Source organism: Oratosquilla oratoria, chromosome 29 (assembly GCF_046742065.1).
Source record: "Oratosquilla oratoria isolate Oo_2021 chromosome 29, ASM4674206v1, whole genome shotgun sequence".
NCBI lineage: Eukaryota > Metazoa > Arthropoda > Malacostraca > Stomatopoda > Squillidae > Oratosquilla > Oratosquilla oratoria.
In genome coordinates, this window is record NC_134805.1 from 52,501,164 (window position 1) to 52,516,450 (window position 15,287).

At 38.9% G+C, this 15,287-nt stretch overlaps 1 protein-coding gene across 1 annotated transcript in view; it reads right to left on the minus strand.

Annotated features, from left to right (window-relative positions):
- LOC143040768 (ankyrin repeat and SAM domain-containing protein 6-like) overlaps positions 1–15,287 on the minus strand; it is a 696,708-nt gene that overhangs the window by 586,011 nt on the left and 95,410 nt on the right. Inside the window, exon 2 of the mRNA XM_076212184.1 lies at positions 4,308–4,389. Within this exon, the coding sequence (XP_076068299.1) occupies positions 4,308–4,389 (82 nt within the window). The remainder of the gene's footprint in view (positions 1–4,307; positions 4,390–15,287) is intronic.

A 15,287-nucleotide genomic window follows, 5' to 3' on the forward strand; every position in this document is an offset into this window, starting at 1 on the left:
CCTGAGAAGACGAATTTCCTCCTCACACATCCTGAGACAGACCTCTAGGTTCACGCAACCTTCACAAGCCATTTCGCTCCCCCTTTAGCAATAAAAACGGCAAAGAGAAAATACAAATCAACAACAACAAAAAATCAAAGCGGTCTCTAATAAACTAAATACGCGAAGTTTACTCTGCTTACCTTATACTATTTCTCCTACCTTTGGAGTACGGTAACAGAAAACTGTTTTGAATTTAAATAGAACACTACACTTTATTTTATATATGTAACTGTATAGCGCTATACGTATACAATCACAAAAACACAACACAATCACTTAACACTATTCGGAGATATAAATTTCACAGGTATTCGCTAGCTGGTGTCTGTGCAGAAAAAAGAGGTCTCTAGCTGAGGTCACGAGCGGACTGAGCTGAGGTCACGAGCGGACTGAGCTGAGGTCACGAGCGGACGTTACAGAGGAATCAGTTTGTTGAGTGTAGTTGGGAAGGCTTATGGGAGGGTTTTGATTAGGAGAGGAACAGTGTAGGTTAAAGAAAGGTAGGACAGATATGTAGTAAGACAGATATGCAAGGTGTTTAGCAAAGGGTAACTTTTTTTTTTTTTTTTTTTTTTTTTTTTTTTTTTTTTTTTTTTTTTTTTTTTTTTTTTTTTTTTTTTTTTTTTTTTTTTTTTTTTTTTTTTTTTTTTGCCTTTATGGAAGAGAAGGCAGTAAGGGGAAGATGGGCAGAATATTTTAGGGAGTTGCTGAATGTGAAGGAGGATAGGGAAGGAAAGATTGCTGCAGTGGGAAATGCTAAGAAAATGAGAGTGATGAGTGAGGAGAATGGAGGAGAAATAAGGAAGGATGAGGTGAAGGCAGTTGTTAAGATGATGAAAGCAGGTAAGGCACCTGGTCTGGATGGATGCCATGCGGAATGTCTGAAAAAGGGAGGTACAGTGATGGTGGACTGGTTGGTGAGGTTATTTAATGTTTGCTGGAGAGAGGAGAGAGGGTAGAGTGCCGGAGGACTGGAGGAGTGCCTGTATAGTTCCTCTTTACAAGGGAAAAGGGGACAAGTGTGAATGTAGTAGTTTCAGAGGGATTAGCTTGTTAAGTGTAGTTGGGAAGGCTTATGGGAGGATCTCGATTGAGAGGATTAGGAGAGGAACAGAAGGAGTAATTGGTGAGGAACATTGTGGATTTAGGACAGGTAGATGTTGTGTAGATCAGATCTTTGTGGTAAGACAGATATGTGAGAAAGCTATAGGAAAGGGGAAGGATGTTTTTTGGGCCTTTATGGATCTGGAAAAGGCTTATGATAGGGTAGACAGGAAGGCACTGTGGGAGATTATGCAGATATACGGGATAGGAGGAAAGCTTCTGGGAGCTGTCAAGAGTTTTTATAAGAGTAGTAGAGCTTGTGTCAGGATTGGAAATGGAGAGAGTGAGTGGTTCGCGGTAAAGGTGGGACTTCGTCAAGGATGCGTTATGTCGCCCTGGCTGTTCAACTTATACATGGATGGGGTGATGCGAGAGGTAAATGAAAGGGTAGTGGGCAAGGGATTGGAGATGGTTAAAGAAAAATGGAGAAAAGTGGGAGGTGAGCCAGCTGTTGTTTGCGGACAACACTGCACTTGTGGCAGGATCGGAGGAGGGATTGAGGAAGTTGGTGGCAGAGTTTGGGAGAGTATGTGATAGAAGAAAGCTAAAGATAAATGTGGATAAAAGTAAGGTGATGAGATGTACAAGGGGTGAAAGTGGCAGTAGACTGGAAGTGAGCATTAAGGGAGAGCAAATGGAGGAAGTGGATAGTTTTAGATACTTGGGTGCAAATGTGGCAGGGAAAGGTAGAGTGAAAGTGGAGGTAGAATGTAGACTGAGAGAAGCGAGTAAATGCCTTGGTGGATTAAAAAGTGTAAAGAGGAATAGACATTTGGGAATGGATGCTAAGAGGAGACTGTATGAAGGAGTGATTGTGCCAACAGCACTGTATGGGGCAGAAACATGGAACATAAGAGAAGAAGAGAGAAGGAGTTTGAATGTGTTTGAGATGAGGTGTCTGAGAAGTATGATGGGGGTTACTAGGCTAGATAGAGTGAGAAATGAGGAGGTGAGGAGGAGAACAGGGGTGGAAAAGGAGCTGGGAGATAGGGTTGATGAAAGAATATTAGGATGGTTTGGACACATGGAAAGAATGAGTGAAGAAAGACTAGTAAAAGAGGTGTGGAAGGCAGATGTGGAGGGAGTGAACATGAGGGGATGTCCTAGGATGAGGTGGATGGATGGGGTGAAGGGGGCTTTGGGGAAGAGGGGAATGTCTGTTGAGGAAGGAAGGGAGAGGACAGAAGACAGGGGTGAATGGAGAGTGGTTGTGTATGGATGATGTTGTGATTGCATGAGGTGGAATGGGTGGGGGGATGGGGGGTGAGGTAGTATGTGTGAGCAAAATTTGACGCAGCCCGAAGGAATTTCTCCCCGTCCTCTCATTTTATGCAATGAGGGGACGGAGTGGGGGAGTCGCCGATTTAATGAAGTGGCCTTGCTGTGGATGTGCTGTGTCTTGCGACACTGCTTCTGACCCAGGGCGGTGGACAAGGTGCAGGGATGACCCGTCATTCAGGAGGTGCTAAGATGAGAGGGAGGGTGGAGGGGTGTGGAGTGTATTCAGGGATGGAATGGGTGGGAATGATTTTATGCCTTTTTCTTTTTGGCTACCCCCCTTGTAAGGGGGAGGAAGCCTTGGTATATGTATGCATGTATGTATGTATGGATTTGGAAAAGGCTTATGACAGGGTGGACAGGAAGGCACTTTAGTAGGTTTTTGCAGATATATGGAGTAGGAGGAAATCTGTTAAGAGCAGCCAAGAGTTTTTACAAAAGTAGTAGAACCTGTGTTAGATTTAGAAATGGAGAGAGCAAGTGGTTTGAGGTAAAGATGGGCCTTAGCCAGGGATGTCATGTTGCCATGGCTGTTCAATGTGTACATGGTTGGGATGGTGTGGGAGGTAAATACAAAGGTAATGAGCAGGGGATTGGAGACGGTTAGACAGGAGAAAAATGGTAGATAAGCCAGTTGTTTGCTGACAACACTGTGCTTGTAGCAGGATCAGAGGAGAGATTAAGGTAGTGACAGTGTTTGGGAAAGTGAGTAAGAGGAGAAAGTTGAAGGTAAATGTGGGTAAAAATAAGGTGATGAGATGTTCAAGGGGAGAGGATGGCAGCAACTTAGAAGTAAGTATTAAAGGATACTGGAGTAAGTGGATAGCTTTAAATATTTGGGCCACAAATGGCATGAAAGGGAGGAGTGGAGGTGGAGGTAGACTGTAGATTGAGAGAAGCAAGGAAATGCCTTGGAAGATTAAAAAGTGTAATGAGAAATAGACATTTAGGAATGGATGCTAAGAGGAGATTGTATGAAGGGGTGATTGTACTGACAACACTGTATGGGGCAGAAATGTGGAACATATGAGAGGAAGAGTCTGAATGTATTTGAGATGAAATGTCTCAGAAGCATGGTAGGGGTTACTAGGTTGAATGAAGGTGAGGAAGAGAGATGTGGAAAAGGAATTGGGAGATGGGGTTAATGAAAGAGTATTGGCATGGTTTGGACACACTGAAAGAATAGTAAAGTAAGTGTGGAAGGCAGAGGTGGATGGAGTGAGCAAGAGAAGGTGACCAAGAATGAGATGGATGGATAGGGGTAAAAGGGGCATTGAGAAAGAGGGGAATGTCTGTTGAGGAAGGGAGAAGAAAGAACTTAGGGGTGAGCTGAGAATGGTTGAGTATGGATGATGGTGTGATGCATGGGAGTGGGTGGGGAATGGGTGGCTAGGGAGTGGTTATGTGTGAATGATTTTTTTAATGCAGCCCAAAGGAATTTCTTCCAGTCTTCTCTTTTTCTGCATGAGGGGACAGAGAGCTTATTAAATAAAGTAGCCTTGCTGTGGATGTGCTGTCTTACTGCATTACTTCTGACCAAGGACAGTGGGCAAGATGCAGGTATGACCCATCATCCAGGAGCCAAGAATAGAGGAATGGAGGGAGGGGTGGTGAATGGGAGTGGAGTGGTGGGAATGAATTGGGTGGGAAAGGAATTGTCTTTTGACTTTGGCTACCTCCCTTGTAAGGGGAAAAAGCCTCTGATATATGTATATAAAAAAAATAATAATAATAGAAAATAAAAATAAAATAAATATATAGAATTATTAGATAAAATAAAATAAATCCCCCACAATGCTGAGATTATAAAGTTGAGCCTATGCAAAATGTCAAGGTACATGGCACTTTTTTACAAGAATATCTAAAATACAGTACTAACTTACCCCACTGCAGCACATACTGAGCTTTCTCCAAATCTCCTAGTTCAGCAGCTAGATGTAACTCTTGTACTGGATCTAGTTCCATCTGAGGACAACCACTATAATTAGAGTAAGATAACAGAAACAATGATTCTATTGCTTCAGTTGGCACATAAATCATCTAAATACAGACACTTTGTGTTGTATACTATTCAAGATTCATCAATCCATCCATACTTATTCAATACCACTACACATTCCAGGGATAAATCCTTGCATCCACAATATCATTGAAATATCTTTTCATCCACTCCTCAAACCTTAAATTTAATATACATATTCCTTACATATGAAGACTAGTCATTCCATGGATTCAGAACAGAAAGAGGTTTTGACCTCAAAAACATATTAATAAGCCAAGAAATATTTGAAATGAAAAGGGATATTGTTGAATGGAAAAGGGAACATTAACAATTATATAAAGAAGTGAGTGAATTGAGGAAGGAAAATGCACTATTAGTTAGGGAATTGGAAGAAATGAAAAAGGAACTGGCTAAAGTAAAAAACAATAATGAAAAGATGAAAAATGAAGACAATTAAAAATGAAACTTTGTTGAGGGAAGTTAATGAAAAAATATTAACAGAGGCAGGCAAAGTTGGTAAAAATATAAAAAAATCAAACATGATGGAAATCAAAAACCAAATGAAAGAAGACAAAGAAAACAAAAAAATACAACTTAGAGAAATAGTCAAAGAACAAATGAACAAAAGTACAAAGGACACTGTAATAAAAGAAAAAAAGAGATTGGGTAAGAGACACATACATACATACATATACCAAGGCCTTTTCCCCCTTTCAAGGGAGGTAGCCAAAAAGGGAAAGGCATAAAAACACTCCCACCCATTTCATCCCTAAATACACTCCACATCCATCCCACCCTCCCTCTCATCTGAGCACCTCCTGGATGACGGGTCATCCCTGCACCTTGCCCACCGCCCTGGGTCAGAAGCAGTGTCGCAAGACACAGCACATCCACAGCAAGGCCACTTCATTTAATCGGCGACCCCCCCTCTCCGTCCCCCCTTGCATATAAGGAGAGGACGGGGAGAAATCCCTTCGGGCTGCGTCAAAATTTGCTCACACATACAACCTCACCCCCCACCCCCCTGCCCATTCCTCCTCATGCAATCACATCCATATACAACCATTCTCCACTCACCTCTGTCTTCCGTCCTCTCCCTTCCTTCCTCAACAGACATTCCCCTCTTCCCCAAAGCCCCCTTCACCCCATCCATCCACCTCATCCTAGGACACAATAGAGACACAATAGACAAAAAAAAAAAAAAAAAAGTTGTAATCTATGGTATCAAAGAAAAACATGGTCTAATAAGGTTCCAAAGGGAAAAAGAGGAGAATATAGTGACAGATATACTAAATGAAATACAGGAGGAGGGCCAAGGTCACGATAAGGCAATAGAAGATATCTATAGGATGGGCAAATATTCTGAAGAGAATAATAGACCTCTTAAAGTAAAACTTAATTCACAGAGAATAGCAGAAGAAATATTAACAAATGTAGGAAGACTAGCAAAAAGTAAAAACAACAAAAATCTAGGGATAAAAAAGGAACTGAGTGATGAGGAAAAAGAAAAGGAAAAAACACTTATAGAGGAAGCTAAGGAAAAGAATGAGAAAAGAACAGAAAAAGAAAAGAAGGAGTTTTTTTTTTGGAGAGTGATGGACTTGAGACTGAGAAAATGGTACATAGGGGAAAAGGAAATGCAGGAGAAAGAAGAAAATTAAGAAAAGGAAAAAAATTAAAGATAACATATACCAACATAGACAGATTGATATCAGGAATCGATGAATTGAATGACTATCTAGAACAAGAAAAACCAGATATAATGGGGATTGTGGAGACAAAATTGAAAGGATCATTACCACCAAATAGTGTAGGATGAGGATTATATAATTGTTGGTACAGATATAGAGCAACAAGGCAGGGTGGAGGAGTGATGTTACTAACCAAGAAAGGCCTAAATGTGATAAAAATTACAGGAGAGAACAATGTGGAATTGATTATGATAAGAGCTGAGGATAGAGATATGAAAAATTGAAAGTATGCAGTGATTTATGTCCCACCTAAAACTCACACATGGAATGAAAGTGAACACTCCAAAATGCTGGAAGACACAAGAAAAACACTAAATGAAATACTAAAGAAAAGGAAATCTGGTAATTATGGGTGATTTTAACTCAAAGAAATATGTTGGGAAGAGATGACTGTGAAAGGTGGAGAAGATCACTGGGAAAACATATTACTGGAAATGACCATTGATTATACAATGACACAATGGGTCAAGGAAAACACCAGATATAGAAATAACAATGAACCCCCAAGATTGGATTTGATATTCACATCAGAACCCGAAATTGTGGATAAAATTGAATACATGACACCAATTGGAAAAATTGATCACATACTAATAGAACTAGAATTAAATGAAGAGGCAATATAGAAATTAATGAAAAACACAGAAAAGGAAGACTAATGTACAACAAAACAGATTTTAATGTACAACAAAACAGATTTTGAGGAACTTAGAAAATTCTTTCAAGAAGCAAATTGGAAAAAAAATTAATAATGAGGAAACAAAGGTGGAAGAGAAATGGACAATTTGGAACTAAATCTATAATGAAGGTGTTGATAAGTATGTACTTAAAAACAGGAAAGGGTATGTATAAGATCCTGGTATAATAAAAAGTGCTGCGAGGCAAAATACAGAAGAGATAAAGCCTGGAAAAGATGGGGGAAAAAAAAAGAGAAATGGAAAATATACACCAAACTAAGAAATGAATATGTAAAAATACTTAGAGATGAAAAGAGAAATTATGAAAAGGACATAATAGATAAATGTAAAGATAAACCCAAATTATTTTATATATAAATGGCAAGTTAAAAATAAACAGGAAATACATAAATTACATCAAAGTAATAGAGAATACACAGAAGATATCGAAATGGCAGATATTATGAACAAACATTTCAAATCTGTATTCACCAAAGAGGAAAAAAATCTACAAAAATGTGATAAAAGAATTGAAGTAAGATTTCCTCCATTGAAGAAATTAAACATTACTCAGAATGAAATAAAGAATCAAATACTAAAGCTTGATGTTACCAAATCACATGGCCGAGACAGAGTTGCAAACTGGATGCAGAAGGAATGTATAGACAAACTAACAGGAAAAATATACAAAATAATTGAATGCTCACTCAAAGAAGGAAAAGTACCAGGAGACTGGAAAAATGCCAATATATAAAGGGGGAAATAAGGAAGACCCAACAAATTGTAGACCGGTGTTCCTAACAAGTACAGGTAAACGTCGACTTACGATGGCATTAGGTTTCGATAGAGCCATCGTAAGACGATTTCATCCTAAGTCGATCCCCAATTTGTGTATCACTGTTCCGTGGTCACTGTACCTAGCCTACCTGTATATTAACCACCAGAGATACTGAATATAGCCTATTAAACATGTACAGTAGTTTATTTAATTATTTTTATCCTTTTTACCATATTCAAACACTATAATATGTATTTTCAGTACGGAACTAAATCTCGCGGGCAGCAGCCAATGCCAGCCGTACGACGTGACGTAATAATACTCGCATCATAAAATATAGTCACCGCTTATATCGATCGTTCTCTCTTTCACCCGCGAATTTTGAAAGCCACAGAGAATGGGATTTAGGGCACATTTGAGAGAATGTAAAAACACAGGGGCAACTACAATAAATATAATCAAGACGCCGATATGGCAGCGTCGCGAATCCACTTGCTCCTCATGACGCCTACGTGTGCGGCACCGTATGGAAGGGGTTAAATTATCATATCGTCGTCGTCGTCGTCGTCATCGTAAAGTCGAACAATCGTAAGTCGCGGCCATCGTAAGTCGACGTTAACCTGTACAATAGTTAAAATTTGTGAGAGAATCATCAAAGAGAGATGGACAAAATATCTGGAGGAAAATAATATACTGAACCCAAGGCAATTTGGATTCAGACAAGGAAGGTCATGTACCACTAATTTGTTTCTATTCAAGATTGATGCATATACTGCAAGGAATGGATGGCTGGGCAGACTGTGCATTCCTGGACTTACAAAAGGCATTTGATAAAGTACCACACAGAAAATTGCTATATAAACTGGAAACAATAGGAGGCATACATGGAAAACTATTGAATTGGATGGAGGACTTCCTACATGGAAGAAAAATGGGAGTGGTGCTCAGAGACAAATATTCAAAATGGGAAGAGATGAGTAGTTGTGTCCCACAGGGATCAGTACTAGCTCTGATAATGTTTGCTATATATGTAAATGACAAAGAGCAATGACAAAGTTGGTCCAAACACTTGCAAACCTGACATATGAACAAAGACTGGTCGAACTGGAATTGCCAATCCTGGAACAAAGAAGAGAACGAGGGGACTTACTAACCATCTATAGAATTATGAAAGGAAAAGAATGCTTTGATAGAGAGGACTTATCAAAGTGGCACAGAGGAAAAACAAGAGGAAATGCAATCATACTCAAAAAGGATAACTACAGAAGAGACCTGAAAAAGAAAAGCTTCCCACACAGAATGATAGATATATGGAACAAATTGGATGAAGAAATAGTGTGTGCAAACACAATACAAGAATTTAAGAACAAACTTGATCTTGCGAGATACAAAAATGGGTCACCACGAGCATAGCTCCCCTTCCCATATAATACAACTAAGTAAATACAAGGATACTTGCTACCTTTGCTAAACAAATAAATCCATCTCTTCTGTTGGTGTTTTCACTAGTATTATGTATGCAGCTTCGATTGTTTTTCTTGTCTTCTTCTCCAAGCCCTTTTGAATAACTTTAGCCTCCTTCCAGTGGGGCAGGTGACTATGGTTGTCCAAATGCTGGAGAAGAGAGTCTTAAGTCCTGTGTGCTCTAAGAATTTTTGTGTTCAGATAAGCATTTATCTAGACCCTGACTTGACTCTCCAAAATATGAAGCTGAACATCCTTTACACGGGATTTGATAGGTGACACATAACTTGTTATTAGATAGGCATTTATCTAGCCCCTGACTTGACTCTCCAAAATATGAAGCTGAACATCCTTTACACGGGATTTGATAGATGACACTTAACTTGTTATCAGGACCTTTTTCTTGTCTTTTAACAATTTTCCCTGTTTTGTTGGATGAGGCTATATCTGTTTTTATTTCACCTTTTTTTGCATTCTCAGTTCTGTGGGCATTTGTCCTCCTATTGTGAATTTCCATAGTCTTATCCTTCATTCTGCAGATTAGCCCACTAGGGTACCTTAATTCTCTGAAAGATCTTGTACATACATACATATACCAAGGCTTTTTCCCCCTTACAAGGGAGGTAGCCAAAAAGGGAAAGGCATAAAAACACTCCCACCCATTTCATCCCTAAATACACTCCACACCCCTCCCACCCTTCCTCTCATCTGAGCACCTCTTAGATGACGGGTCATCCCTGCACCCTGCCCACCGCCCTGGGTCAGAAGCAGTGTCGCAAGACACAGTACATCCACAGCGAGGCCGCTTCATTTAATCGGCGACCCCCCCTCTCCGTCCCCCTTTGCATATAAGTCGAGGACGGGGAGAAATCCCTTCGGGCTGCGTCAAAATTTACTCACACATACTACCCCACCCCCCACTTCCCCGCCCATTCCTCCTCATGCAGTCACAACATCATCCATATACAACCATTCTCCACTCACCTCTGTCTTCCGTCCTCTCCCTTCCTTCCTCAACAGACATTCCCCTCTTCCCCAAAGCCCCCTTCACCCCATCCATCCACCTCATCCTAGGACGTCCCCTCATGTTCACTCCCTCCACATCTGCCTTCCATACCTCTTTTACTAGTCTTTCTTCACTCATTCTTTCCATGTGTCCAAACCATCCTAATATTCTTTCATCAACCCTATCTCCCAAATCCTTTTTCACCCCTGTTCTCCTCCTCACCTCCTCATTTCTCACTCTATCTAGCCTAGTAACCCCCATCATACTTCTCAGACACCTCATCTCAAACACATTCAAACTCCTTCTCTCTTCTTCTCTTATGTTCCACGTTTCTGCCCCATACAGTGCTGTTGGCACAATCACTCCTTCATACAGTCTCCTCTTCGCATCCATTCCCAAATGTCTATTCCTCATTACACTCTTTAAACCACCAAGGCATTTACTCGCTTCTCTCAGTCTACATTCTACCTCCACCTTCACTCCACCTTTTCCTGCTACACTTGCACCCAAGTATCTAAAACTATCCACTTCCTCCAGTCGCTCTCCCTTAATGTTCACTTCCAGTCTACTGCCACTTTCACCCCTTGTACATCTCATCACCTTACTTTTACCCACATTTATCTTTAGCTTTCTTCTATCACATACTCTCCCAAACTCTGCCACCAGCTTCCTCAATCCCTCCTCTGACCCTGCCACAAGCGCAGTGTCGTCCGCAAACAACAGCTGGCTCACCTCCCACTTTTCTCCATTTTCTTTAACCATCTCCAATCCCTGACTCACTACCCTAGCATTCACCTCTCGCACCACCCCATCCATGTATAAGTTGAACAGCCAGGGCGACATAACGCATCCTTGACGAAGTCCCACCTTTACTTCAAACCACTCACTCTCTCCATTTCTAATCTTGTAATATAATTAATTTAATCTTTTAAGTATATACTGCTACATACCATATATACTCGTCTATAGGTCGATCTCGTGTAAAGGTTGACCCCCCATTTTTGGCCAAAAAATCTAGAATTTTCCATATACAGGTACTCCTCGTTTAACGACCTACTCGGTTAGCGACGATGCGGAGTTACGACGGGCTTTATGACAGACGTTTAACGTAAATCTCCCAAAGTTACGACGTTGTGTAATTAAGTTGGCTGAGGCAAATTTGTATGATGTTATAATTGAACTTGTACGGTGGATATTACCTGTGAGGTAAAGTGTTCTGAAGCTTAGGTCTACATTACCATCCTGCAAGCTGCAAAAACTACCTGGGTAGTGGTAAATTTTTAGTTTCGACCATGGGCGCAATATAGCAATAGAAAATTAATTATTAATTTTGTAAATTATAATGTATCAAAGTAATATGCAATTTTGTGAGCGGAAAAAAAAGGTGCTAAAACAAATTTCGTAAGTAACGAAGTCATGTCGGACGAATGGTACACCATGTTTGTTATGATAGATGCCGATGTCGAAGAAAGAAAAGGATGATGAATTCGTCTAACCTAAACTAAACTAACCTGACCTGTGTTTGATAAATCATTACCTGCAAATTAAACGTCATCCGGCTCATCCTCGTTGTCGTCGTCGTGAGAGACGTTGGCAGACGACAAGATGGCGTCCCAATCCTATGCTACCGACTTCGTTCATTAGCATATTTTCTTGTAGCATGGTATTTTTTACTTTCATTTCCGCCCACAAAATTGCATATTACGTTGATACATTTACAAAATTAATCATTAATTTTCTATTGCTCTATTGCGCCCATGGTCGAAACTAAAAAAATACCACGGTATTTAATATGGAATGTCAGCATACGCGGATTTGGTCATATACAGTAATTTCAGGAACCTAACCATCATAAATAAACAGTAAATAAAGCTTTAATGTACCGTATAAAAGAGGGAAAATACACGAAAATAAAGATACATGTATTGCTGGACATTGTACATACAGTACATGTACGTATATGTATACACTTTCGCTTAACGACCAATTCGGTTAACAACGGCGCGCTGGTCCCAATTGTTGTCGTTAAACGAGGAGTGGTTGTACCTCATGAACAGGTCGAATGGCTTGTTTTTGTTTTGGTGCTGTGAGCATTCCACTGTCTTAAATGCTTTGAAGTGGCATGGCTTGCCTGGTATAGCAATTTATTATTATGTTTTTTTCACTTCATTAATTCTGATGTATTTTGGTTTATGTTTTTTTCAAGTTCACTGATTTTAATATTTAATAAGTTTCACTGAAGTTGCCATTTCAGCAGAGTGAAAAACTTGAACAGATTACCAAGTAATGTACGGTATACGGAATAAACTGGCTAGACGTGTTTCGTTAGAAACAATTTTAACCAACAATGTCTCAGAGTAGTCTTGTAATCTCAACTGTGCGGATGATCAGGCATGGTTTCAGACAGAAACGTTCTTGCGTGACTAACTTACTCGAATTCTACAATACAGTTATCTCGAATTATGACAAAAGAAACAATATAGATTTGGTATATCTAGACTTTGCAAAAGCTTTTGATACCGTTCCACACGAAAGACTAATTACTTAATTAGCTTTACACGGAATAAGTGGTAGCCTATCAAGTTGGACTAGTAATTGGTTGAATGGTCAAAAACAGAGAGTTGTTTTAAATGGACAAACTTCTAGATGGAAAATTTTTACAAGTGGAGTTCCTCAGGGTTACGTTCTTGGGCCACTTCTATTCATAGTATATGTAAATGATATAGACCATGGACTAAAATCTACTGTTTCCAAATTTGCTGATGATACAAAACTGTGCGGAGTGGCAAATGATCACTCAAACCAATTAGATATTCAAGAAGATTTAGATCAATTACAGCAATGGTCTGAAAAGTGGCTAATGAAATTTAACACAAGTAAATGCAAGGTAATGCACATAGGTAAAAATAACAGTAAGTACGATTACAAGTTATTTGGAAATTCGTTAACAAAAGTGGATAGTGAAAAAGATCTTGGCGTAATTATCAGTAACGACCTCAAATCATCCAAGCAGTGTATTTCAGCCTCTGAGAAAGCAAATAAGATTCTAGGACTGATTGCGCGATCTTTTGATTTCAAAAGTCCATCTCTCATTAACAAGCTATATAAATCGTTAGTTCGTCCACATTTGCAATATGCTGTTTCCGTATGGTCACCGAATCACATTAAAGACATTGACAGACTGGAAAAAGTACAACGGCAAAGTACAACGGCGAGCCACAAAACTGATTCCAAATATCAAAAATAAATCATACGAAAATCGACTAAAACACATGAATCTGTTTTCCCTAAAAGAGTGTAGACTCAGAAGTGACTTGATACAGGTCTTTAAGATTTTAAAGGGAATTGACATCAAAAGTGACAAAATTTTCACATTGAATGAGAATCAGACAAGAAACAATGGTCTCAAACTGTCTGGAAATAGATTCAATTTGGAAGTAGGTAGAAACAACTTTGCCAACCATGTAGTTAATGAATGGAATAAACTTCCTGCACAGGTAGTGCAATGTAGTTCAGTTCAAAGCTTTAAGAATCATTTAGATAAATACCTAAGTAAGATGCTGTAATGATTATAATTTATCTTATATTATTTGTTTTTGTTTTGTTATCTTTTGTCTGTCTGATTTTCATTTATTATTAGTTATATGTCAATTTATTATTATTTACTATTTACCTGTTTGTTTATTATTTAACTATACGTATGCATTTATTTATGTATTTTATTTGTTATTTACATTATTATAGTTTTTATTTACTATTTTATTATTAATATGATTTTTTTTTTTTCGCATCCGACCTAGATATGGATCAAAAGGTCTCCTGTCGGTATGCTCCGCCTTTGTAATCCTTTGTAATGATAATATGGAGGAGGAATATGATGTTGATGTTCCTATGGCTGATGAATTTGATCCATATGACGATACTCTACACAGAAGTGAGTGGGAGGATCTGTTTGGTGGAGAAGATGACAACAGCAAGGAAAACGATTTTGGTGGATTTTAGTTAAAACATTTAGGATTATACCATGTGTCACTGTAACAGTAACAAGTTGGCAATACTGAACAGTTTGTTTTTGTGATGGTGAGATCCATGCATTGTTTTGGTAATGGTAACAATAATACATACCATATAGAAAGCTAAATTTGGGTAAATTTTTAGTTTCAACCATGGGCGCAATATAGCAATAAAAAATTAATTATTAATTTTGTAAATTATAATGTATCAACGTAATATGCAATTTTGTGAGTGGAAATAAAAAACAAAAAAGGTGCTAAAACAGATTTCGTAAGTAACGAAGTCGTGTCGGACGAATGGTACGCTGTGTTTATAATAGATGCCGACGTCGAAGAAATGAAAGGATGATAAATTCGTCTAACCTAACCTGTGTTTAATAAATCATTACCTGCAAATTAAATGTCATCCGGCTCGTCCTCGTTTTCGTCGTCGTGAGAGACGTTGGCAGGCTTTTCAACCACTCTCTCAGTTTGCGGGATATACAAAGTTCTTGCAGCTTGAAGGAATGCATGTATCTCCACTCCATAACATTCCTTCAAGAATATGTACCTGGCGAGGTACTGCCGGAAGTACCGAGGCCGTCAATTGACAGACGACAAGATGGCGTCCCGATCCAATGATACTGACTTCATTCATTAGCATATTTGCTTGTAGCAAGGTATTTTTTATTTTCACTTCCGCCCACAAAATTGCATATTATATTGATACATTTTGATTCACAAAATTAATAATTAATTTTCTATTGCTACATTGCACCCATGGTCGAAACTAAAAAAATACCTAAATTTGAGAATATCACAGCATTTTATTATTTTTTAACCCATTCAACTCCGATGACAAGATGTCTTGTCATTTGGTCAAATAAAACAAAAAATCATAAAACACCAAAATGTTTGATGAAACACCAGAAAAATATGACGTCAGTCCTCGCTTCGCTGCGAGCGAAGCGAGGATTGACGTCATATTTTTCTGGTGTTTCATCAAACATTTTGGTGTTTTATGATTTTTTGTTTTATTTGACCAAATGACAAGACATCTTGTCATCGGAGTTGAATGGGTTAAACAACTATGGGTACTATAATAGTATATATGATATAATAAGCTCACCTGTGCTAAGAATTTTAACAAACAGGTAAAACCACAGTATGGGGTTACCGTATCTAGAAGGAAT